Source organism: Nyctereutes procyonoides, unplaced genomic scaffold (genome assembly GCF_905146905.1).
Source record: "Nyctereutes procyonoides isolate TBG_1078 unplaced genomic scaffold, NYPRO_anot_genome, whole genome shotgun sequence".
Taxonomy (NCBI): Eukaryota; Metazoa; Chordata; class Mammalia; order Carnivora; family Canidae; genus Nyctereutes; species Nyctereutes procyonoides.
The window spans coordinates 27,029,524-27,056,032 of record NW_026575120.1 but is presented as its reverse complement, the minus strand read 5'-3'; the positions used below and the strand labels follow the sequence as shown (position 1 = coordinate 27,056,032).

General features: G+C 50.3%; 1 protein-coding gene across 1 annotated transcript; it reads left to right on the top strand.

Moving 5' to 3' along the window:
• The first annotated feature begins 48 nt into the window (after positions 1–48).
• ZNF783 (zinc finger protein 783) lies at positions 49–16,925 on the top strand. The gene is made up of 7 exons (XM_055335251.1): positions 49–207; positions 3,414–3,815; positions 3,899–4,025; positions 4,188–4,316; positions 12,653–12,781; positions 13,839–13,931; positions 15,813–16,925. Exons 1-7 carry the CDS (start codon positions 184–186, stop codon positions 16,646–16,648), a joined length of 1,740 nt encoding a protein of 579 aa, XP_055191226.1. The 5' UTR covers positions 49–183; the 3' UTR covers positions 16,649–16,925.
• The last annotated feature ends 9,584 nt before the right edge of the window (positions 16,926–26,509 follow it).

Sequence of the window (26,509 nt, the reverse complement as noted above, 5' to 3'; positions counted from 1 at the left end):
CGCGAGCGCAGCTCTTGTTTAAAGGGCCGACGGGGCACGTGGCTCGGACGCAGCTCGCGGCCTCCCGGCAGGAGCTCCGAAGCTGGGCGGCTCCGCTCCGCCTCCGCCTGCGCGCTGCGCCAGGCCCGCCAGGCCCGCCAGGCCCGGCCGACGAGAGCCGCCGACAGAGGGACGCGAGCAGCCATGGCCGAAGCAGCGCCCGCCCGGGTAAGCGCCCCGGCGCGCGGACGCCCAGACGGGCCCGGGCCGCCGCCTCAGCCGCCGCGAGGGCCCGTGAGGGTCTCCGCCCGGCCGGCGTGGAGCGGCCCCGCCGCGCGGCCTCCCTGCCGCCGCCTCCGCCCAGGCCGCCGCCCGCCCCGCCGCGCCAGCCCCGTCCGCCCCGCCGCCCCGGTTTGCGTCCGGGCCCGGCTTTCGGGTCGACCGACCGACCGGGCGGCCCAAACGGCAGGGGAGGCGGCCCCGACGGCGGGGGACAGGCCAGGCTTCTCCGCGGCGCTTCCGATGACAGGCCGTGGTTGGAGCAGAGCGGCTGTGCCCCCGTCCATTGTCTCGTTGGAGGCACGCAGGGCGGACCGGGCGCCGGCCCGTGCGGTCCTGACAGCCGGTCGGGCTCACCTGGTCGGGGCCACGGCCCAACAGCCCGACGTCTAGGCCAGAACTTCGGGACTGCGTCCCGGTGAAGGTACCCAGTGTTGAGCTCTTACCTAAGAGAAGGTGCTGAATGCTGCTTACGAGGGAGTGTAGGTACATTTTTTTTTTTTTTTTTGATTTATGATAGTCACAGAGAGAGCACAGAGAGAGACAGAGACACAGGCAGAGGGAGATGCAGGCTCCACGCAGGGAGCCCGATGTGGGACTCGATCCTGGATCCTGGGATCACGCCCTGAGCCCAAGGCAGACACTCAACCGCCAAGCCACCCAGGTGTCCCTTTTTTTTTTTTTTTTTTTTTAAGATTAGCGTGTTGGATTGAATTATTTGGATGACTTTATAATGTTGGCCGGTAATGGGCAGTATGCCCAATTTGGAGAAAAGAATCCTTTGGCTGTTTTTGACACACCAGAAAATCACTTGCATACAACGCTCAATAGGTGCCTTCTGTTATTATTAATACATCTTAGTGAAGTTTCTGAAACCTTGATCTTGGGGGATCCTTTTGAAGGAGGAACTTCCCCTCCCTTTCCTTTAATGAGTTTGGTGTGTCCTTCCCTTAGGATTCCCTGAGTGCAAGGGAGAGAAGGGGGGTGGGGAGTACTGCAGTTTGTGGCCCTGTCCCCTGGGGAATACCCCCCAAGCCATTTCTGTAACTGCACTGGTGACATCACCAGCTTCCACCTAGCCCAGGACCACTCCCCAGAACTTTCTCTGGCTATTCCTATCCATACACTCCTTCCCCTCTGCCGTCTTTAATTAGAGTACCTGAGATTCCCGAGAAACTCCCCAAACAGAACAGATGTGCCCCCGACTCTTGTCAGCCCATCATATCATACTGTGGTTTATCATGACTGTTTCTATACAGAATTTTTCTCCTGGAAAAGGAAGAACCACATAATTTTTTCTGCATTCCCCTATTGCACCTTTACAAGGCAGGTGTTCAGTAGTTGGTACTGAATGAATGTTGTGAGGTTATTCATTCATTCAGTAGGTATTCATTGAGCATCTGCAGTGATTGAGGCACTCTTAGAAGCTGAGAATACAACAGTGACCCTTGGAGAACTTGGGTTTTGCACGAAACAAACCACATATGGACTTGTCTTGAGTCCTTAGTGCTGTCAAAGAAGGGACTCACAAGGTCCTCTTTCAGCTTTGCCAGTCAGTGAAGGTTTCTAGAAGCCTTTGAGTTGCCGGAGCCTTAAAAATAAGAGGAAGCCAGATGCACAGAGAGGTAGGTAGGTAGCTAGGTGGGGTGGGGTGGAACTAACACATGCATGGAGGAGAGTGAGGTGTGTGTTAGGAATCCAGGGAGGCCGAGGTGGCTGGAGTATAGTACATATAAGGTTAGAGAGGCAGGCGGAGGTACAAGAAGTGGTGTGGATTCTGCTCGAAGTATGCTGGCAAGCTACTGAAGAGTTTTAAGCAGGGGCCTAAAATGATCTAGCCTGTATTTTTATTTTATTTATTTTTATTTATTTATTTATGATAGTCATACAGAGAGAGAGAGAGAGGCAGAGACATAGGCAGAGGGAGAAGCAGGCTCCATGCACCGGGAGCCCGATATGGGATTCGATCCCGGGTCTCCAGGATCGCGCCCTGGGCCAAAGGCAGGCGCCAAACCACTGCGCCACCCAGGGATCCCTAGCCTGTATTTTTAAACACTTCCTGACTGCTCTGGGAAAGTGTACTGAGGAAGAGGAGGTGAAGTGGGGGAGTTAGGGGGCATTGCTGCGGCTGGGACCAAGTGATGACAGTGGAGAAGAGGATGGATTTGAGATAATTTTGGAAGTCAGAGAGGACTTGAGGTGGTCTGACCATGAAGAGTGAGTGAAGGGGAGAGGTGAGAGGTCACTTCATTCTTCCAAAAAGGCTTTTAGTACGAGGTACTTGAGACCAGGCCGTTGCACACACTCTGGCTCATGCACCAGGCACTGGTGTGAGCTGAGGCACTTTAGAAGCTCTTTCCAAGGTGCCCAAAGGTGAGGGAATGAAAGAGGTGGAGGAGAAAAGCCCATGTGAACTCTTTCTTGCTGAGTCCCTGAGCCAGAACCATCATCATCAGCATTGTCAACACCATTATCATCTTAATCAAATCAACGTGGGGCTTTGTGTGCATTATTTCCCACATGCTAGACATTGGTGAGGATTGTGTCATTAATTCTCACAATCCTGGGGATCCCTGGGTGGCTCAGTGGTTTAACGCCTGCCTTTGGCACAGGGCGTGATCCTGGAGTCCCAGGATCAAGTCCCACATTGGCTCCCTGCATGGAGCCTGCTTCTCCCTCTGCCCGTGTCTCTGCCTCTCTTCTCTCTCTCTGTGTCTCTCATGAATAAATAAAATCTTAAAAAAAGAAATTCTCACAATCCTCCCATGTAAGTACCGTTTTCTAGATATAGAAGTGAAATTGAAGGCTGTGTGAAAAACCTTGCCCGAGCCAGCCAGCTTGGGAGCAGCAGAGTTGCTGGTTGGACCCGGCCTCTGGATGTGAGACAGGAGACTAGGACCCAACATGGAAGCCCACCTGAGAACTGCAGATATTTTCTTCCGCTTTCCACTTGCTAACACCTTGGTCCCGCCAGTGTTTCCGGTCCTGAGGCTGCACTCCTAACTGATGTCCCTGCCTCCCGTCCCACACTGCTGCCTGACTGGCCCTTAGGATCCCACGTGGGGCTTTGCCGGAACAGTTGAGGCTTCTTTCTGAAGTATGTGTTTTGATTGTATCATTCTGATAATATCTCCCCTTTCTCTTCTTGTGGACAGGCTCCAGAGAGGGACAAGCAAACAGAGGACGAAAGCCCTTCGACGCCTTCTTTGTCACCCCAGCCAGCAGCTGAGAAGAACTCATACCTATACTCCACGGAGATCACACTGTGGACCGTGGTGGCCGCCATCCAGGCCTTGGAGAAGAAGGTGGACTCCTGCCTGGCCCGCTTGCTGACCCTGGAGGGGCGGACGGGGACGGCCGAGAAGAAACTGGCGGATTGTGAGAAGACGGCCATGGAGTTTGGGAACCAGCTGGAGGGCAAGTGGGTCGTGCTGGGGACCCTGCTGCAGGAGTACGGGCTGCTGCAGAGGCGGCTGGAGAACATGGAGAACCTGCTGAAAAATCGAAATTTCTGGATCCTGCGGCTTCCGCCAGGCAGCAAAGGGGAGATCCCTAAGGTATCTTTTGGGCACCTGGGGTGGGATGGCCTGAGGGGTGGTGCCTGTAAGTATGTGGGTGAGCGTGCGTGACACTGTTCCAGGTGCCCGTGACCTTTGATGATGTGGCCGTGTATTTCTCTGAGCCGGAGTGGGGCAAGCTGGATAATTGGCAGAAGGAGCTCTACAAGCACGTGATGCGGGGCAACTATGAGATGCTGGTGTCCCTGGGTAAGGCTGCATAGGTGGGGATCTGGGTCTGCGTCCACAGATTGGCCTCCAGAAGTCTGTGTCTTTGCTTTCAGTGCTTTTCTCCGTGTCTCTCCATCTCTCTGGGTAGCCGGGTGGCAGGTGTCCAGTCTTGACCCAGCTCTCTTTCCATTCTGTGTGCAGATTATGCCATCTCCAAACCAGACATCCTGACCCAGATGGAGAGGGGAGAGGAGCCTTGTCCTGAAGGCCCATGGGGCCAAGAGGAGGGAAATAAGAGGGAGGCAGCATGCCCAAGGAGGCCAAGCCTTGGTGAGTGGGGGTGAGGTGGGGGAGTGAGCGGGGCACACTGAATCATAGTCCTGCTCTCCTGGGCTTTCCAGATGTGCTGCGAGGCCAGGAAGGGATCACAAGCCCTTAACCCAAAGTGGGGCCCACTCTGTCTTAGGCCAGCCTGGTTGGGGCGGGTGCAGAGCTTTTGTTTTTGAGCTGTACTGTTTCTGCTTCTGAGTGAGTGGCCAGCAGTCCCGGTGTCGTGTGGTTGGTTGTTGTGAGGACTACATGACACGGCAGACGTAAAGCTCATACTTATTGAGCATTGTGTAAGTGGGGGCTTATTACTGACAGTGATACTGCTAGCAGCAGCATTATTGCTGCCCCTCTTGCCTGCCCCTTCCACGTCAGCTCCCCAACTTGAACCTGGAGCTCTAAGGCCTGTTGTGTACTGGCTTCCCTTTGTGGAAATGGCCCTCTCAGGGGACCGGCCAAGCCAACTTCATCCTGAGAGCTAGTAAGGTAAGGGACAGTGGTTCCAAAGTTGGCAGCCCATCAGAGTCTTCTGGGCTGTTTTTTTTTTTTTTTTTAAAGTTTTAAAAAATAAATGGAAGTAGAGAGAAGAGTACAGTGAGCCTCCAAGTGATCATCACACACATTCAGCAGTGACCAGGGTTGGCTACACTGGCTTCACTCTCTCTTCCCTTTCTCTAAACAACCCAGATACCACTGTCACACCCCGCAGATTAACATCTAATCCCTAGCCCACGTTCTCTTTTCCCCAGTTGTCTCAAAACTGTTTTCTGTAGGTGCTAGGTCCTAATTCTAGTATACCAGAGTCCACCTGTTGTATTCGGTTTATAAAAAGTCTGTTATGAAGCCTGTGAAAACCTCCCCCCAGTGCCACGTTTAACAGCTTTATTGAGATTTAGTTAACAGACCATCCAATTCAATAATTAAAGTATACTGCTCGGTGTTTTACTGTATTCACAGTTTTTTGACCATCACCATAAGCTGTTCTTAGAACCTCTCTTGCCCACCAGAGAGAAACCTGTAGTCACGCGAGTTAACTTCCCTTTTCCCTCCCTCTGCTCCGTAGCCCTAGGCAGCTACTGATCTATTCCGTGTGTCTTAGGTTTGCCTGTTCTAGACATTTCACTTATTTTTTTTTTAAGATTTTGTTTATTTATTCATGAGAGACACACAGAGAGAGGCAGAGACACAAGCAGAAGGAGAAACAGGCTTCCTGTGGGGAGCCTGACATAGGACTTGATCCCAGGTCTCCAGGATCATGACCTGAGCCGAAGGCAGATGCTCAACCACTGAGCTACCCGGGTGTCCCTAGACATTTCACTTAAATGGAGTCATACTGTGTGTGACCTTTTGTGTCAGCCCCTTCTCACTGAATGTGTGTTTAGGTTTATGCACATTGTGCCTGCGTCTGTATCTGTGTGGGTACACTGCATTCACCACATTTTGTTGCTCTGCTCCTCAGGTGATTGACCATCCTCAGATCTCCTTCCATGTCCTTTATTTGTTGACATTCTTACACATTTATCTTTTTTTTTTAATTTTTATTTATTTATGATAGTCACACACAGAGAGAGAGAGGCAGAGACACAGGCAGAGGGAGAAGCAGGCTCCACGCACCAGGAGCCCGACGTGGGATTCGATCCCGGGTCTCCAGGATCGTGCCCCAGGCCAAAGGCAGGCGCCAAACCGCTGCGCCACCCAGGGATCCCTACACCATTTATCTTTTTAAATGCCGTTACTTCCCATATTTTGGATGTGGTGTCATTTATTCTTCTGTTTCTTGCATTTCCTATAAACTGGTAGATCAAGAGGCTTCTTTAGATTTCGGCTGAACTTTATGGGCAGGATGAAGGCGCCAAACCGCTGCGCCACCCAGGGATCCCTTTTTTTCTTTTTTTTAATGACTTCATAGACTGTTGAATATTTTATATATGCCAGTCTTTCACAGCCATTATTTTTTGTGCTTAACTTGTCCCATCTTTAGCTCATAGGAGCGCCTTCAAGTTGGCCCATAGGCCATTTTGATGTGACTTCTATGGCTTTCAGATACCATAAGATGTTCTGGAATTATCTAGCATAGTTCTTGCCCCAGACCCAGAATATACAGATTTCTCCAAGGAGTTTTGATTCCTTTCAGCAACGAATGCTATTTGGAGACAACAATATGAGGGCTGGTAGTTGCTCATTTTTGCCATTACTTCTAGGGCTTTTTCAGAAGTTTTTAAAAATTTTTTTAGAAAATATGTATTTTTGAAAAGAAAAAATTGAGTCCATAGTGCTATTTCTCATGCAAATTTAATTTTTTTAACGATTTTATTTATTTATTCATGAGAGACACAGAGAGCGAGAGAGAGGCAAAGACACATTCAAGAAGGAGAAGCAGGTTCCACGCAGGGAGCCCAATGTGGGACTCAATCCCAGGACCCTAGGATCACACCCTGAGTGGAAGGCAGATGCTCAATGTTGAGCCACCCAGGTGTCCCATGTTCTTTGATCTTATACTTGTATATCTCTTTTATTTTATTTATTTATTTATTTATTTTTAAATAGATTTATTTTTTATTGGTGTTCAATTTGTCAACATACAGAATAACACCCAGTGCTCATCCTGTCAAGTGCCCACCTCGGTGCCCGCCACCCAGTCACCCCCACCCCCCAATCTCTTTTCTTTTACATGGAAATCTTAAACAATTAGACTTCTGACTGAAGGCTGAGTTTCTTTGCAAGCTCTTTTTGTCCTCTGAATGCATTCCATTCAGGACTTACAGACGAAATTCTACCACATAAAGTCACTTGAAATAATTATTATCTCTATGTGGTTATGTCACCAACTCAATATACAGTTAAGTTTATTTGTTTCTATGTATTTTTCGGTTTTTTAAAAAAATCTGTTTTTAAAAGATTTAATTTATTTAGCCTGCATGATGGGGGAGGGGCAGAGGGAGAGGGAGAAGCAGACTCCCCGCTGAGCAGGGAGCCCCACTTGGGGCCCTGGGAGCATGACCTAAGCTGAAGGCAGACACTTAACCAACTGAGTCACTCAGGTGCCTCTATTTTTAGATTCTTAGAAGTGGCTCTTTTTACCTTTTCATTTAACGTTTTGAATATATAAGCCATGTTGTGTTTGCAAAGTCAAAATGGTTTAACAGAATACATTCAGAGAAGTCTTATTTCCATTCTCATCCCCTTCTTGTACCTATGGATAACCATTCTTATTAGTTTCTTCTTTATACTTCTGATGTTTCCTTTTGCAAAGATCAGTAACACAGGTACATGTGTCTCCACCCATCCCTGTCTCACACAGTTTCTCCTGGAGATCACTTCATACGTGTATGTAAAGATCTTCCTCCCTTTTTTTGTGGATGCAGAATGTTCCATGGTGTCGTATACCATAGTTTGTTTAACCAGTCCCTACTGGTGGACACTTGGCATACTTCCAATATTTTGGTGATATAAATAATGTTGTAGTGACTACTTTGTGCATAAGGCAGTTCATATTTTTGCCAATGTGTCTTTGGGATAGATTTCTAGAAGCTACAGTTATGGTTCAGAGATAAATGAATATGTAAATTTTTGAGAATTTATCATCAAATACCCCTCCATGGAGGTTATATCATTTGCATCTCCTTCAGTGTTCTGAAAGAAGGCCTGGCCTTGCCAAAGAGAATGTGGTCAAACTTGTGGAATTTTTGTCTGCCTAATATGTAAGAATATGTCTGCTTAATATTTCTGTGTAGCTTTAAGTAACAGCTTTATTGGCTATAATTAAGTCACTGTCCAACTCTCCCATTTAACCTGTACAGTTGAGTGGTTTCTAGCTTATTCATCGATACATGCAACCAGTAAACCCCACAGTCAATTTTATAACACTTTCATCACCTCCAAAACAAACCCTGTACAGTCTGGCTGTCACCACCAGCCCCTTCCTAACTCTCCAGCTGTAAGCGATGACGAGTCTTCCTGGCTATATAATTGCCGAGCCTGGACGCTTCATAGAAATGGAATTTACAATACATGGTCTTTTGACTCTGGCTTCTTTCTCTTAGCGTAATGTTTTCAGGGTTCATCCATGTGTATCAATATTTCATTTCCGTTTTGTTTTCTCTTTTCCTTATCGTGGTCAAATACACATAACATAAAATTTGACATCTTAGCCATTTTTAGGTGTACTGTTTGGTGGTATTAGATACATCATAATGTCCTGCAGTCACACACACACCCCCCCCCCCCGCCATCACCACCATCCATCTCCAGAATTCTTTTCATCTTATAAAACTGAAACTCTATACTCATTAAATGGTAATCCTCATCTGCCCCATTCCGAAGCCCCTGACAACCACAGTTCTTTCTGTCTCTGATTTTGCCTACTCCAAGTACATCATAGAAGTGGAATCACACAGCATTTGTCTTTTCATGACTGGCTTCTTTCATTCAGCGTAGTGTTCTTAAGTTTCATCCGTATTGTAGCAAGAGTCAAAACTTCTTTTTTAGTCTAAATATTCTACTGTATGTGGATACCACATTTTGCTTATCCATTCATTTGTCAATGGATGCATGGGTTGTTTCTGTGTTTTAGCTATTGTGAATAACGCTGCTTATGATCATGGACACACAAATACCTTTTAAGAGACACTGCCTTCATTTCTTTTTGGCTTAGAAGTGGGGGAAAAAAACAATAAAAATAAGTGGAATTGCTGGATCATGGTAATTCTATTTTTAATTTTTTGAGGACCATTATTCTGTTTTCCACAGTGACTGTACTATTTTATAATCTCACCAACAGTGTACAAGGGTTCCAGTTTCTCTACATTTTTGCCAACACTTACTATTTTCAGTTGTTTCTTTTTAATGGTAACCATCATAATGAGTGTGAAGTGGTATCTCATTGTAGTTTTGAGTTGCATTTCCCTAATGATGAGTGACGTTGAGCATCTTTACCTGTGCTTTTTGGCACATGGTGTACATCTTGTTTGGAGAAACATCTATTCAAGTCCTTTGCCCATTTTTGAGTAGAGTTGTTCGTTTTCCTGTTACTGAGTTTTAGTAGCTCTCTGCATATCCTGGGTATTAATCCCTTATCAGATATGTGACTCACAAATATCTCTCCCATTCTGTGGATTGCCTCTTTACTGATGATAGTGTATTTTCATGCACAAATTTAAAGTTTTCATGGAGTCCGTTTGTCTATTTTTTTCTTCTGTTACCTGTGTCTTTGGTGTCCTATCCAAGAAATCCGTGTCAAATCTAGTCTAAGAGTTTTATGTTTTACGCGTAGGTCTTTGATTCATTTTGAGTTAGTTGGGCTTTTTTTTTTTTTTTAAAGATTTATTCACTCATTCATGAGAGACACACACACACAGAGGCAGAGACATAAGCAGAGGGAGAAACAGGCTCCCTGTGGGGAGCTCAATATGGGACTCCATCCCAGGACCCCGGGGTCACAACCTGAGCCGAGGCAGATGCTCAACTGCTGAGCCATCCAGGCACCCCTTGAGTTTGTTTTTGTATATGGAGTTAGATAAGGATCCAACTTTATTCTTTTGTATGTGGATATGCAGTTTTCCCACCACCATTTGTGGAAAAGACAGTCCTTTCCTCATTGAATGGTCTTGGGACCCTTCTCAAATATCATTTGACCAGATATGTGAAAGTTTATGTCTTGGTTCTATTTATTAATTCTATCTATGCCAGCACTACCACACTGTTATGATTATGGTGACCTTTAATAGTAAGTTTTGAAATCAGGAAGCCCTTCAACTTTGTTCTTCCTTCTCAATACTATTTTGGCTCTTTGGGGTCCCTTGAGATTCCATATGAATTTTAAGATGGGTTTTTCTATTTCTCTAAAAAAATGTCATTTAGACTTTGATAGAAATTGCATTGAATCTGTAAGTCAATTTGGTAGTATCAACACCGTAACAATATTAAGCCTTCCAATTCATGAACATGCTATATTTCCATTTATTTATTACTTTAATTTCTTTCTGTAGTGTTTTGTAGTTTATTTTTATTTTATTTTATTTTTATTTTTTATTATTTTTTTTTGTAGTTTTTTTTTTTTAAAGACTTATTTATCATTCATGAGAGAGAGGCAGAGACACAGGCAGAGAGAAAAGCAGGCTCCTCTCAGGGAACTTGATGTGGGACTAGATCTCCAGACCCAGGATCACGCCCTGAGCCAACGGCAAATGCCCAGCTGCTGAGCCCCCAGGCATCCCAGTGTTTTGTAGTTTTCATTATAAAAGTCTTTTACCGGGCTCCCTGGGTGGCGCAGCGGTTTGGCGTCTGCCTTTGGCCCAGGGCGCGATCCTGGAGACCCAGGATCGAATCACACATCGGGCTCCCAGTGCATGGAGCCTGCTTCTCCCTCTGCCTATGTCTCTGCCTCTCTCTCTCTCTCTCTCTCTCTGTGACTATCATAAAATAAAAAATAAATAAAAATTAAAAAAAAAAGTCTTTTACCTCCTTGGTTAAATTCCTGAGTATTTTATTCTTTATGATTCTATTATAAGTAGAATTGTTTTTGTAATTTCCTTTTCAGATTGCTTATTATTAGTGTATACAACTGATTTTTGTATGTTGATGTTTATCCTGCTTATTTGCTTAACTCATTTGCTAGTTCTTACAGTTCATTGTGGAATCTCTAGGGTTTTCTGCATATATCATCTTTGAAGAGATAATTTTACTTCCTTTCCAATTTGGATGCTTTTTATTTCTGTTTCTTGCTTGCTTGCTCTGGCCAGGACTTTGAGTCCTTTGTTGAATAGGTAGTTTTAAAAGTGGATATCTTTGCCTTGTTCCTAATTTTAGAGGAAAAGCTTTCATTCTTTGACCATTGAATGTAATATTCACTGTTGGTTTTTCAAATATGCCTTTTATTATGTTGAGATAGTTTCTTACTGTGTCTAGTCTATTGAGTAAGGGTGTTATGAAAGGGTGTTAAATTTTGTCAGATGCTTTTTCTGCATCAATTGAGATGATCAGGGGGTGTTTTCCTTCATCCTGTTAATGTGGTATATTCCATTGATCTATTTTATATGTTGAACCAGCCTTGCATTCCAAGAATACACTCCACTTGGTTATGGTGTTTAATCCTCCCCTGCTTTTTTTTTTTTTTAAGATTTCATTTGTTTATTAGAGAGAGAGCATGAGGGGGCCTGCTGGCAGAGGGAGTGTGAGAGGCAAATTCACCACTAAGCAGGAAGCCTGGAGGTGGGGCTTGATCCCAGGACCTGAGCCAAAGGCAGCTGCTTAACCAACTGAGCCACCCAGGCACCCTGGCAACAATGTTTTTTTTAACGTTACCTCTCTTATATGTGTGTGGTTGAGTATCTTTCTGTTTATGGGCCATTTAAATTTCTTATTCTGTGAATTCTTTGTTCATCTCTTTGACCTAGGAAGCTTTTTTGAAATGTATACTAATGGGTGCCTGGGTGACTCAGTTGGTTAGGCGGCTGCTTGCAGCTTAGGTCGTGATCCTGGGGTCCTGGGATTGAACAATTTGCTCAGCAGAGTGTTTGCTTCTCCATTTCTGCACCCCCCACCTCTATCTTCCGATCTCTCTCAAATAAATTAATTTTTTTTTAAGATTTTATTTATTCATGAGAGATGCACAGAGAGGCAGAGACATAGGCAGAGGGAGAAGCAGGCTCCCTGTGGGGAGCCTGATGTGGGACTTGATCCCAGGACTCCAGGATCACGACCTGAGCCAAAGAGACATTCAACTGCTGAACCACCCAGGTGCCCCAAAATTAAAATCTTTAAAAAAAATGCATACTTCCTAGGCCTACCCAGAACTACAATGAGAATCTTGGGGTGCTTCCAAGGGGATCTGTATATATCATCCTGGTATAGGACTTTGGACTGGAAGCTACTGTTGTGTTGTTCTGAGTCGGGAAGCCCTAAAAAGCCACATCCTTGGCCCTGCCATGTCATGACTTGTCTGTATGATCAGATGTTTCTGTGCTGTACCTTTTCCTTCTTTTTTATCCACTAAGGATCAGTGAAGTTCACTTAAGTATCAAAACTTGTCTTTGACCCGATGCCTCCACCCCAGTCCCATTGATTACAGTTGGCCATTCCTCACAGGCTCCTGCCTCAGGGGGCATCTCTGTGTTGTCCTTTTTTTTTTAATTTACGATAGTCATACAGAGAGAGAGAGAGAGAGAGGCAGAGACACAGGCAGAGGGAGAAGCAGGCTCCATGCACCGGGAGCCTGACGTGGGATTCGATCCCGGGTCTCCAGGATCGCGCCCTGGGCCAAAGGCAGGCGCCAAACCGCTGCGCCACCCAGGGATCCCCTCTCTGTGTTGTCCTTAGTGTCACTGATGTGCATTTTCCAGGCCTCCCTCCACACCCAGAGCACATCCTCAGCCCCATCATCCCTGCCCAGGAGGAGCCAAAAGAAGGGCAGGCCTCCAAGCATCAGCAAGATTCAGAAACAAGGGTAACCCTACCTGGAGCGAGCACTGGTAAGTGAGAGCTGCCAGGCGGCAGTGTGAATAGCATCAACAACAGTGGCAGGCAGGTGCCACTGGAGCAAGTGCTAAAGCTTGAAGGTGGAAGGGATGGTTGGGGACAAGGCTTGGCTGAGCTGGACAGGCTTCCTGGAAAGGGGACCCCTGAGATGGGCCTTAGAGTAGTGGTAGATGCTGCATGGGAACAAGGCATTTTCAGCAGGAGAAAATGGTCTGAGCAAAAGTGTGGGTCCCTGAGGCATGCTGGGAACCAGGCACTCTGGCCTGGCTGGAGTGAGGGGCCAGGCACACGGGGCCAGGCACTGGGCCTCCTCAGGTTTCCTCCGATGGTTCTGTTAACTGGACAGTCTGTGTTGTTTACCTTGAACAGTGCTGGCGTGTACATTCCTCAGTAGATGTCCTCTTTCTGGAGGCCTGTGAGGGGCTCTGTGGCTTCAATCCCCCCTTCCAGTGAGCTCTGTCTGCTTGTGTGTAAAGGAAGTTCCTGTCTATCCTGTCATGAAAATAGAGTATAACTCCGAGAGCATTTAGCCCATCATGTGGTACAGAGCCTTGTCTGCACTCTGCTAGCTTGGCTTCTTCTGCCCCCTGTTCTCCTCCTTCCTAGAGGCTTGACTTTGCAGTCTTTCTCTCCAGCTATTTCTGTGAATTTCCCCCAGTGAACATGAGCTCCCTGAGGGTGAGGATGATCCTCCTGGTCCCCACCCCTGTCCCCCCTTCCCAGTCTGTAAGGAGAGAGGACCTTCTTCTCACTGTCTCTGCTCCATTGCAGACCTGGCGCTTTTCCTCAGGGGCCTCCCCAAACCCTCTGTCCTTTTGAGATCCATCAGGGTGATGGGAGTGGTCAGCACTGGCCCAGATGGGACCTGGGGGCTTGGCCTTCGCAGCTCTCCTCTCACCTCCGAAGCAGAGGCCGGGGAGTGGGCAGTCCTCTGGGCAGAGCCCTCTTCCTGGTGGGCATTTGAGCATGCCTGGGCTCTGCTTAGAGATGCCGGTGGCATCCTGCAAGAGCCTGGTGTCAGGAAAGGCCCTCACAGAGTCTCTCTCACAGGGCCTCCAGCCTCAGTTAAACAGGAGGAAGAATCTTCAGGTGAGGAGTCTCCAACCTCCTCTCTCAGGAACACTCATCCCAGCTTGGGGCCAGGTGAGTAATGGGAGGAGGCCCTGTGGCCACAGCAGCACTTCAAAGGAGCCCAGGGACCCTTGGGAGCGGGTTGGGAGGTGGTTCAGGGGGCCCTGAGGAGGGGCTTCCTCCTGAGGGTCCCCTCCTCATTCCCAGATACTGTTCCCTAGGGCTCTTGGAGGCCCAGACCATCTAGGTCCTGGTCCTCCTCTGTCATGTCTGGCTTGGTGGCAAGGTGCTACTTGAAAACAAGCTGCATGCACCAGGTTTGTGGTCTGGTGACAGGCCTCACAACAACCCTGTGGAGTGGTCCAGGTGCACAGCCTCCAATGTCTTGCAGTTTGTGTGTGGTGGCCTGTGATTTAAATTTAGTTTCCCCGCCTGGAATTCATAAAACCAGACTCACACTCTGATAAGCAGGAAAAAAGAAAGCAGTTACTGCTCATTCTGGCTTTGGGGTATTTTTCTGTCCTCATAGAAAGGAATCCTGTTCTCCCCTGGTTCCATCCTGGTACTAGCTCTGAGGGTAGGCAGAGGTGAGGGGTGGGCCCACCGTGGGGTTGTGGTGTGGTGGGAGTCCCAAGCTGGAGATGGGCCTCCCACGGAGAGGTCTGGGAACCTTGGTCTTCCATGGAGTGTGGCCCAGGACCCACACTCCTCCCTAAGTTTAGGAATAGCACGGGAGCCCATTAAGTGCAACAATTTATTTTTTTTTCAAGTTTTTTTTTTAAATTTTTTTATTTATTTATGATAGTCACACAGAGAGAGAGAGAGAGGCAGAGACACAGGCAGAGGGAGAAGCAGGCTCCATGCACCGGGAGCCCGACGTGGGATTCGATCCCGGGTCTCCAGGATCGCGCCCTGGGCCAAAGGCAGGCGCTAAACCGCTGCGCCACCCAGGGATCCTAAGTGCAACAATTTAGATGGAAAGTTTAGATGATTCTTATAGACTCTTAACTGATGCTCTTACTCTAGGACCAAATACAAACAGCTGGGTCATTTCTAACTTAGAAATAAAGTTCCGTCAGGAGTTATTTGTGAGGGTTGCCGGGCAGCTGCGCTGAGCAAAGACCCCTGGGGTCCTGACATCAGGTGCTGGCCCAGAAGGTTCAGCAGGTAGGGGTTCACTCCTCGGCAGCAGTCTCCTGGGAATTTAAGTTCATGCTTCAGCAAGAATAGATAGAAATCGTTCTGCCCTAGACCTTGGAAATTGCTTGTAAAGGGCTACAGGTTTTGTTTTAATAGGCAGAGGGTAAGGTCCACTGTCAGTCTTTGAACAAACCTTCTGCTGTAACAGCAGAGCTGCTGGACACCGGGGGAGGTCAGAGAAGCCAATAATGGGGGTGCTCAGTGTAGATTTGTTATGTGGATGAGCAGCTCAGAGTATGGCTAAGACCGCTACCGCCTCCAGGCCTGAGGTTTCTTACCTAGTCTGACGGCTCCAGGGCTCATTAGGGACTAACGTTGTCAGAATTCTCGGGGATCCTGTGCAGCCAGAGTATCTCAGGGTCCAGGGTCTCCCCTGCACCCTCCCACCTGTTGTCTTTCACTCTATCTGACCTCTAACCCCACTGGCTCCTTGGCTCCTATTTTTGAAGCTTTGTCTCCTCTATCCTGATGTCCATAGCTTGACCTCCAGGAATGGACCATTGGAACATCTGGGCCACATGACAATTAACAGACTGGATGATGTTAGGAGGCAGTGTCTGCTTGGTAGGGCCAAGTGAATTGGGTCCCTGATCTGTGCTGTGAGCGCTCAGAAGAGAAAGGACTCTGGGAAGGCAGGAGCAGAGGGTGGGTACAGATGCGACTAGAGATGTGCTGGAGGCCAGGACTGGGTGCAGTGGCCTGGGTGGGGGTTAATGTGGCCCACTTGAAATCAATGGAGATTCCTTTCTCCAGGTGGTCGTGGTGCGGTCATCAAGACAGAAGCACAATCTGAGGACCAGATGATGCCTGAGCAGCTCTTCCTGGAGGAGTCCCGGAGCCAGACCATGTGCAGAATGTCCAAGGGGCCGAGGAGTGGGACTGGGGGCCCCAGCCAGCTTCATGCTGCAGGAATGCCATGCGTGCGGGCAGGGGACCCACGGCCACCAGGTTCCGTTGGAGAGCCACCCCGTGTTCTCCCTCGACGGCGAGAGCGGACCTTCCCCTGCCCCGACTGCGGGCAGAGTTTCCGCTTGAAGATTAACCTGACCATTCACCAGCGGACCCATGTGGAGGAGGAGCACAGGGAGACTTCGGGGAGCCCACCTGCCTGGGGGGAGGCCCACTCCACCCTGGAGCCCGGGGAGGTGGTGGTGCCTGGCCCTGTCATCCGCTGGCTCCCTGAGGAGCCTGGAGGCCACCGCTCCCTGGCAGGCCGCTCCTTCATGGGGCGGAGGCCAGCGGCCACCAAGGTGTACCACTGCAGTGAGTGCCTGCGCTTCTTCCAGCAGCGGAAGAGCCTGCTGCTGCACCAGCGCCTGCACACAGGCAACAGCCAGGGCTGGCCAGCTTGTCCCTACTGCGGCAAGGCCTTCCGCCGGCCCTCTGACCTCTTCCGTCACCAGCGCATCCACACTGGCGAGCGGCCCTACCAGTGCCCCCAGTGTGGCCGGGCCTTCAACCGGAACCACCACCTGGCTGTCCACATGCAGACTCACGCCCGTGGCCAGGTGGGCCCACACTTCCCAGCTCCCTCTGCCCTCCCTGGGAGTCCACCCCTACCACGGCCCAGCCACACCGAGGAGGGCTGACTGGGCAAGAACCTGCAGGGGTACCCTCCAGCTCTCCTGGGCCACCCCGGCAGGACCTCTGTCCACCTTCAGGCTTTTCCACTTGTGCTTGATGCTGGTTCTTCGTTCTGGAATAGCTTTGGAGAGATCTTTTTTTTCATTCAGATGGGAAGCAGTGGCATTTTTGGTGACAGTGTGTGTGTGACCAGATGCCTCAATTTCCTGTTTCCTAGTTTGTCACTCTTTGCTGCCTTTTCTACATTCCTGACTTATAAAGGATCCCTTAAGGCTTAGAGGATGCCAAATTTTGGTGAGAGTCTTTGGCAGGTATCTGAGATAGGCAAGAGGCCTGGAGTTAGTGGCCCTTCCAGGAGGGGGCAATAGAGACATTGAAGGCCCGCAGTTTGGACATTGTACACAGGTCACAGCAGAATGGACAGTTTGGAGAGTAGGCACTGGAAATTCGAGTTTCTTACTGTGTTATTCTGAAATTTTTTTCTCTTTTTGGAGCTTTTCTAGTGCTTTTGTGTTATATGTGGTTGCAAAGGGGACCAGGAGCTCTGAGAGGCAGGAAGTACTCTGCTAACCTCTTTGTGTGTGGGGATGGTAGAGGGGCTGTCCAGTACAGCCTAGGAGTTAGTGGAGGTGCTTGGCTGCTGCCCTGGACACCAGGTTCTTCCCAGTTATGCTTTCTTTGGCCTGGAGTGATTTCCAATATCCCAACATCCGTGGTTGATTTTGGTTATTAGTTGAGAGGGGGAAACAGGCCCGGGGTGGATGACCCTTTCCCCAGGGTCTCAGTATTATGGGTATGCACACTTCCTGGACTGGACCCCATAGAACACCTTGGGGGGTGAGGGAGATGCAGACCCAGCCCAGGAAGCCCCTCCCGGAGAGGAAGATCCTGATGTGAGTGAGGCTGGCCAGCCAACCAGGACTCCTGGGCTCCCAGGCCTCAGGTTTCATGTTAAAGGAGAGGTGCATGTCCAAGAACTCGGGGCTGGTAGCAGAGATAGGCCAGGAGATGTGAATGAAGTTTTTTAACTTCCTCCGGCCTCATGTTCCTCACCTGTCAAAGGGGGTAGTGACCCCAGTGCATCCTACCTCACTTTAGGGTTTTCAGAGTCATAAATGATTCAGAGGCAGTGGGACAAACAGAAAGCCAGGTTTTGTCCTCTTTTTCCAGTTCAGGGCCTCCTTTTTTATTCCACATTGATCTCCAGCCCTTCGCACCCATCAATCCCTCAGGAAGGACCTTTATTTTCTGGAGCACATGGAAGACCCCTTGGGTGCAGAGCCGGGTGAGACTTTCCCTTTGGGCCACATCCCCAAGGAGCCCTTTGTACTTCAGTGGAACAAATTCTTACCAAAGTGATTAAGTTCAAACCATGGAAATTCGGGCAGTAGCATCAGGCCTCCTAGAGAAGCCTTTTTAGCAGCTAGCGTCTTGTGCCTCTTAGTCACACCACTTAGGGTGCTGCCTGCAGACCAACCCTTGGTTTGGGTGATTTTAAACTGAAGGACTGGATCCTCAGCTGTTTTGATTGTTGTCTTACTTGCCTTGGTACTGTGTGAAGTGGCCAGCGTTCAGACCTGCTTCCAGGTGCTGGGTGCCTGGCTGTGCCACTTCCTGTTGCCCCCTCTGACCCTCACACCTCTCCCAAAGTCAGGGGCAGAGTTGGGGGCAAATGGGCCCTTATCTCTGGGGCAAAAGTTAAGTGTCCAAGTTGAGGAGAGCCCAGCCAAGCTCTCCTGGGCTTGGGGAGAAGAGGTGCCACCCTCCCCAGCTGTGCATTCTGCTTGTCTGCTCTGGCATCCCCAGCCCTCACCAGGGGCCCCACAAACAGGGCCTGGCTGTTAGCAAGGGTTCAGACAGGATGTGGTGCAAATGTAGCTGCTCTGTGCTTATCCCTTTGCTGCAAGAGCTAGTTTCAGGTGTTTCCTGGGGTGGGGGTGGGGGGCCTCAAGGCTCAAAGTTCGTAGACCTTTCTAATGCTAAATGCCCTGTGTAAATACAGGTACTACAGCACAAACCAGGAGTGATTGCAGGGCGGCACAGGCCCTCAGCTTTATGGCAAAGCGCCAGGTCCAGTTAGGGCTTGTGAGTTTGCTTGGCACTCAAGTGGTCAAAGAACTTTTTTTTTTTTTTTTAGTTTATTTATTCATGAGCGACACATAGAAAGGCAGAGACACAGGCAGAGGGTGAAGTGGGATGAAATGACTCGACGGATGCAGCGTGGTGCAGGAGCAGAGCTGTGCTCCGGCACCCTGGAGGCTAGAACCCGGTTTGGCCTTACAACTCGCTCCTAGCTCCGGGTCTTGGCTTCCTCATTTGTAAACAAGAAAGGGTGGGGGCCTGGTGCTAGGGGCTCGTAAGAACTGTGACGGGGGCGGCCCTTAGCCTTCGCCGGTGCTCAATAAATATGTTGGACTGAACGAGTATGCGAGTATGCGCGCGACCTGCTTCCTGCCCTCCGGGAGGTGGTCCCACAGAGCTGTCGGCCCGCACAGTCCGGGGTCCTGGGCCGCGTCCTCATCAGGGGCTCTCGACCGCCGGCCACGCCCACCGGCCACGCCCACCTGCGCGTGAGCGCTGCGGGGGCGGGGTCTCGGGCCAGCCAATGGGCGAGGGCTCCTGGATGCGGAGCTTTCCCGGGCTGACCAATGGGGAACGGGCTCCTGTTTGCGGGGCGGGTCCACTCCCTGCAGGGCTGCCGCCTGCGGGCCTACCACGACGCCGCAACCCTGCTCGGCCGCTGCATGTCCCTGCATCTACTTGTGTCTCCAGCCCTTCGTGCCCCCTCAGCCTCGCGTGTCCCCCTAGTCCCGCGTGTCCTCCCAGTCCTGTGTGTCCCCCTTGTGTCCTGCAGCTCTGCGTGTCCCCAGCCCCGTGTGTCCCACAGCCTCATGTGCCTCATGCAGGTCGGGACTGACGGGCACTGGAGAGTGGGGAAGAAGCCTCGCAGGGCCTGGGCCGGTAAGGGCGGCCCTCTGGGAGGGTGCCCAGGAATTGGGGAGGCGCAGCCTGAGTGGAGCAATGACGTCCTCCAGGGCACAGTGGCCAAGGGGTGCTGTCTGAGGTCAACGATAAAGTCCCTTCTCCTTTCTTGGCCTCACCTTGCCAGTGTGAAGACTTAGCCGCAAGATTTCCCGGGTGCCAGGCAGCCCTGACCTTTATTGGAGCCAGCCCTGTGGGTCCTGGGGGTGGGAGAGGAGGATGGAGCCTAAGCGTCCTCACTCTAGGGACCCTCGGGGCTTTCTTTTTTGTACCTGTCCTTCAGCCCACCCACCCCGCCCCCAAAACTGACACCTTAGGGAGACCATCACCCCACTGTCACCCCCTTTCCATGCTGAGAGGTTACTACTGTCTGGGCCCTCGCCTTTCTCCTGTGCAGTGGTCTTGCACCTGACTGTGAGGATCCCCTGAAACTCTTCTGGGCCTGGACTCTGATTTCTGTCAGGATGCATTTGAGTGCCTGCTTGCTCTTCCAAAAGTCCCCAAGAAGTCCTTCCTATTGCTGTTGGGAGGGGTCTGCATTATAGAGGACTTTTGATTATGTGTTTCAGGCTCAGATTTGACTTAGTCTGTCCCTGGCCTGTGTGACAAGAACTATCAACACCAGACTTTTCCATGTCTCTGAAGGTAGAGGTGTCATCTCCTGGTAGAAATAGTTTTGAAATGGTTTTAGATACATTCCTGAGCACCAGATTTGCGACAGGGCCTTACAGGAAGAGAAGATGTTCATCCTTAATCTGTACAGATGAGATCTTCCTCCTCCAGGCTTACCTTGTACTGATCAGGGGCCAGACTCAGAGATGGAACAGTTGTCCCTTGAGAGTAGGAGGGAAGGGACAGGTATATGAAGACCCATACCCAGTATGTGTTGGACATTTTGCGAAGTGCTTTGGAGGAGGTATTCGAGGAACCTCAGTTGCACAAGATTGGGATAATCGGGTTTTGGTTCATAACACATTCTGATTGGCAGCCCAGGCTATATTTGTTTTCTTAATGTTTGTTTTAATAATAACATGTGCCAGTAATAGATGCTAAGTGCATTTCCACACCTTTAGTTCACTTCGTCCTCACAACTACCCCCAAAACATGCAGGATTCAAATGGCAGGAGAGGTATTGAGTCAAGTTCTAGTAAAGTTTCATTTCCAGGAATGTTTCCATTATACCTTGGCTGTCTCCAGCGAGCCATTCCTGAATTTCTTGTTTTATTACTTCTAGTAATAAACAACCAATTTTCCATGTCCTGGGGCAAGATATTTTTTGAAACATTTCCTTGTGCTTACTACTCTTAAGTGCTGGCTTTCAACTTTCTTTGGCTCCACTTCCTGGCAGCTAGGACCTGGCGTCCTAGTGTGGAGGCCTCTCTGGGGCTGGTGAACAAGGCACCTGGGTCACAGGGCCCTAACAGGTCAGGAAGTCACGTGCCAGTGAATGTCAGGGTGGGAGGGCATTAGAGATGCCAAAGCCAGAACGACAGAACCTTACCTCTGAGACCAGAGTAATGGGAGTGGGTTTGCTCTACAACACTTGCCTGAAATACCATTCTGAGTGTGCATTGGTCCCCTGGGAAGTTTTCCGGACCACTCACTTCCTAACTGCTGCTGGGCTGTGTTCCCAGCTTGAGGAAAAAAGTTAAGTAATTGGCTAAGCTCACATCACTATTATGTGGTAGAGCTATGATTCAAATCCATTGCACTCTGTCCATTCATGATGGTAAAGCTTTGTTATTCATTTTCCATTGCCCCTGGGTCTTGGTTCAAGATTCTTCCCTTGGGGGCTCTGTGGTGTCCAGTGTCTGCTGTCTTTGAAAGTCTGCCAGCTAGGGTCTGTTTGGGGGTCTGACCAATGAGGTCTTCTGGTACCCAGAACAAGTTTCCCCCATTCCAAGGGACCCTGTAGCTGGGAATGACTCTGGTACCCTCTCTTATGGAGGCTGATTCATCTCCTTGTGTCTGGTTGCAGGAATGGCACAAGGGGACTGGCCTCCCATAAGAGGCCCCCAATTCAGTCTACAGAGATCTCTTTTCTAGCTGTCTTGGTTACCATTTGGATTGTGGAGATGATGGAGTCCCAGGGCTGCCAACCTCAGAGCTAGGAAAGGCAGAGACAGCTGAGAAGAAGTTAAACAACTGTGAGAAGACGGCTGTGGAGTTTGGGAACCAACTGGAGGGCAAGTGGGCTGTGCTGGGGACCCTGCTGCAGGAGTACAGGTTGCTGCAGAGGTGGCTGGAGAACATGGAGAACTTGCTGAGGAACAGCAACTTTTGGGTGCTATGATTGCCACTGGGCAGCAAGGGGGAGGTCCCCAAGATACAGGAACTTGGTGCAGGCAGAGAGGGCTTGCGTGGCTTCAGCAGGGTCCTCAGACCCAGAGTGGAGGGAGCGCCATGTCTGCCAAAACTTGACCTCTTGGCACTTTTTTTTTTTTAAGATTTATTTATTTTAGAGAAAGAACATGGAAGTGGTGGAGCAGAGGGAGAGGGAGAGAGACTCCATGTCGAATGTGGAGCCCGACGTGGGGCTCCATCTCTTGACCCTGAGATGTGACCTGAGCTGAAACCAATAGTCAGATGCCTAACTGACCGTACCACCCCGGTGCCCCTGGACCTCTTGGCTCTTAATACCAGTTGCCAGTTGACTTTAAAGGGCTTGAAAAATCTCAGAAGAGGGAATCCTAGGTGGCTCAGTGGTTTAGTGCCTGCCTTAGGGCCAGGGCGTGATCCTGGAGTCCCAGGATCGAGTTCCACACTGGGCTCCATGCATGGAGCCTACTTCTCCCTCTGCCGTGTCTCTGCCTCTCTCTGTGTCTCTCATGAATAAATAAAATCTTTCAAAAAAAAAAAAAGAAAAAAGAAAAATCTCAGAAGAAAAGTGTGACCCAGCAGAGATGGCTGCGTGGCAGATGGCGTGGGCTGGCTGGGAGGGCTGTGGTTGTGCTCGCTACTCCAGAATGAGCTCTGAGCAAGAGGCCGGGAAATCACAGAAGGTAGGTGTGAACCTGGGAGAGGGGACAAGAACCCAGGAGCGTTGACCCTGAATCCTTCTGGCCACTGGTCCCTGCTCTGATCTGAAGCAGATGTGATGGAGGTTGCATTTTCCCGGAAGTTTCGGGGTGGGGAGAGGAGGCTGGAGCTGGTCCTAACTGTTCTCTGAAATGGCTCTGACTCACATTGGCGTGGGGGACCTGTACTTCCAGGTGTCCGTGAAGACAGAAGATGTGGCTGCGTGGCTCTCTGAGTGGGTGGGTAGGGGCAGCCTGGAGGACTGGCACAAGGGGCTTGGCAAGCACATGAAGGGAAATCATGGGACTCTGGTCTCCTGGGTAAGAGGCTGGCTCCTCGGGGCTTCCAGGCTCAAAGTCCTCAGCTTTATTCCTTTATTGAATCAAATGAGCCTCTCGGATTTGAGAACAGAAAGCACTTTGAGATTATTTGATCAGCTGTCTTCAAGCAGGAAGAAGATATACTTAATGCCCATGTTAGATTTACTGAAATGAAATGAAATGCAGGGGGTAAATGACTTGCCCACGGTCTCATGGAGACTGAATGTGAATTGGCACCTGCTCCTCACTGTACTGCCCTTCCTGTGGCACCAGGGGCAGCTCTTACCCCCACATCTTCTCTCACCTGCCAGCCTGTTTATTTTTGGTGAGCTGAGGCCTCCCCTAATTTGTATTTGCACTTCTAGGACTCACTGAGTTGTACTCCGCACACTGTGAGTTCTCCAGAAACTGCCGGATGAAGGCTATATGTGAGCATCTTTTCAGGGATACCCCAGGCCCAGAAAACGAGGTTGAGGCCCGGACCATGACGTTCTTCAGGCTGCAGATAAAGAGCCAGGGTGTGTGTGCTTGCGTGTTTGTGTGAGAACGATTAACAGATTTTGTAGCTGCCACACTCCCATCCTGCCTCTGCTTGCACACCTGAGTTCTCCCACTAAGCAGTTGATTTTTTTGGTCCACTCACCCCAGTTGGGAGGCTGAAGCCCAGAGCAGGGCACCTTCCTTTCCTTTGCCTGGCCACAGATTATCCTCTCCCAGAAGATGGTCCCCGTGTGCTGCAAGGCCGCGGGCTGGGGGAGGATGCCAAGCTCCGGGGTTGCAGCGGTGCCTGTGGGAGGGAGAGCTGTGGCAGGTCTGCCCTGTGGGGTGTGCAAGCAGAGATGACCCCACGCGTGCCTCACTCCCTGTCCTGGACCACAGGTTCCCCATCTGTCAAATTAGGTGATTGGACTAGATGACTTTGCGTTCTCCCTGCCTTTCTTGGATTCTACTTTGTCCCCTGTGATGGCAGCAGGGCAGGAGCCTTCCTCCTGGCCGGGTCATCCACACCGCCTGCCGGAGGGAGGTGATGGGGGCGCTCTACTCACCCCAAACTCGGTGCTGTCCTCCCACATCTTGAAGGGGGGCAGATCCTACTCCTAACCCCAGGGAGGCACCCTTTCCCTTCAAGGCTTGCAGAGCCAAACCCTCATAGACTGTGCCACCACCAAGCCGGACCTCAGACCCCAGTGGAGACAGAGTCTCCCAGAGTCTGTCCCCTCAAAAGGAGTGTAGGCACAGCATTCTACCTTCCCCTGGTAAGGGCATTCTGGTGTCGGGAGTCCCCCCATTTGGAGAAACAGAGACAGAGGAGGGTACAGTGAGCCGCCTGCTGTCCCAAAGCTGTTAGGGCCCGACCCAGTGTCCCGGTGCTCAGGGAATGCCTGTGTGACCCCCTGCACTCCATGGCCCTTTGGAAAATTAGATGAATGATGAACAGTGGTTGCTCAGTTTTATCTCTTAGATGATAACAGTGTCTTCAATATGCAGTTTTCAAAGCCTTTTATTTTTTTGGCGAGGAACCCTTTATTTGAATGACAGCTGGAAACATATAGCACAGGGCAAAGCAGGACGAGTCTGGTTGAAGCAGGGGACAGGTACCCTGGAGCCCGTTCTCTCAGAACACAGGGTCATGCCAAGACACCTGTACCTTGCTTTCTAGGCTCAGACACTTTATTTAGGGGAGAAAGGCTTACCTTTGAAGCAAGTTCTTTGAGTATGTGAATGAAGTCACATTGACCTCAGAGTGTAAAGAAGGTGGGTTTTGACCAGGGTGCTGAGTGACACATGTCAGCCAGCTAAGCACAGGCCCTAGTAAAGGGGCCGCCATGCAGCAGGGATGAAGCAAGGAGCGGGAGGCCCAGTGGCTGTCTGGCTCTCATGCTTTCTCTCTGTCTCCATGAGAGCTCTAACGGCAGGAGCCTGGATAGGTGTTGCAGGGCACCTGTGGCCACCAGGCTGGGCCCCTGTGGCCCGTGCAGCAGGCCTGGGCTAATTGGAGGCCAGGGGACGCACCACAGCTCCAAAGAAGTGCATAGCCAGCAGGGCCTGGCCAACATGCCCCCAGGCCAGTGGCTCCCCAACCCCAGCTCAGCTCTGTCTGCTGTGGAGCTGGGGTTTACTCCTGAGTAGGGCTCAAGTGAGCACTGGGAGGTGGGGGGAGTGAGGTCCTCAGGGTACTTGGGGTCTGTCCTGTGGCCTGATGTCCCTGCTGTTTTAATGGTACTTTCTTGCCTCCCATCCTCTCTGTAAGCTCTTCCAGACCCGGCAGGAGAGGGCACCTGGGTGCCTCCCTCAACCCCAGGGGCAGGCTTTGCTCCAGGAGCCTTTTCTGCGCTCTCTACTGCCAACACGGAGGTCCCAGAGACAGCTTCATTTACTGGATGCTTCCACAGGCAGGCTCCTCCTCCTGGAGTCCTAGGAATGTATGGAAATGGGTTCTCCTTCAGGAGGCCTGGTGGGGTCTGGGTTTCAATGTGTTCCTTAGGGGACCCTGGGCAGGTCCATGTGTGACAACCAAAGTTGACGATCATGAAATATAAAAGGTGTAGATGAAGCTGAGGGTGCTCCCTCTTGGCCACCTCCCAACCCTGGCCCCTCCCGGGGGCCACATTGTCACTGTGGCATGTGTGTGACATTTCAAGCTCCTTTCTTAAGCATTTCCATACACATGGGAAGTGGAAAAATACAGGGTTGCAAAGACCCAAAGGCCATAGTATGTGTGTCATCCTGTAGCTTCTTGTTTTCACTTCACAATGTGTCTTAAGAACCTTTAGGGAAAGGTTCGGCACATTTTGACCTACTTTACCCTCTGGGAGCCTGGGCTGGACGCATGACAGGAACTTGGTACACAGGCCCTGGATTTATCATGGACCAAGCCTGGTGTGTCACAGCGGGCACCGGGGCTGGGCCGGCCGTCTCCCCAGCGGGACTATGCTGCAGGTGCCTCCAGGTACTGCAGGAAAGGGACACACTGAGCCCTCATCGTCCTTGGGGCAGAACCTGGCTCAGCGTTGCATGATGTGGATGGCCGTTAGATATTGGTGGCCTGGAATGTTCCCTGTTCTTTCATTGATTTAACAAAAATTGTGCATACCCTGATGCCTGAGGCAGGAAGGAGACACACAGGGTGATTATTTCCTGTTCTTTTTTTTTTTTTTAAGATTTTATTTATTTATTTATTCATGAGAGACAGAGAGAGAGAGAAGCAGAGACACAGGCAGAGGGAGAAGCAGGCTCCATGCAGGGAGCCCGATGCGGGACTTCATCCCAGGACCCAGGGATCACACCCTGAGCCAAAGGCAGACACTCAACTGCTGAGCCACCCAGGTGCCCATTATTCCCAGTTCTTAAGATGGCTCTTAGAGACTGGTGCCATCAGTGAGGTCGCTGAGTCCTTGAAGGACAGTCCGTCACGCTCCCATGTTGTGCAGGGCAGGTGACCGAAACAAAGTAATGAAACAGTAGCTTCGACAAGATGGTGCTGATTGCTCGCTCTCCCCGGACAGGCTCTCGGTGTCACAGACCCAGGCTCATTCCAGCTTGCTG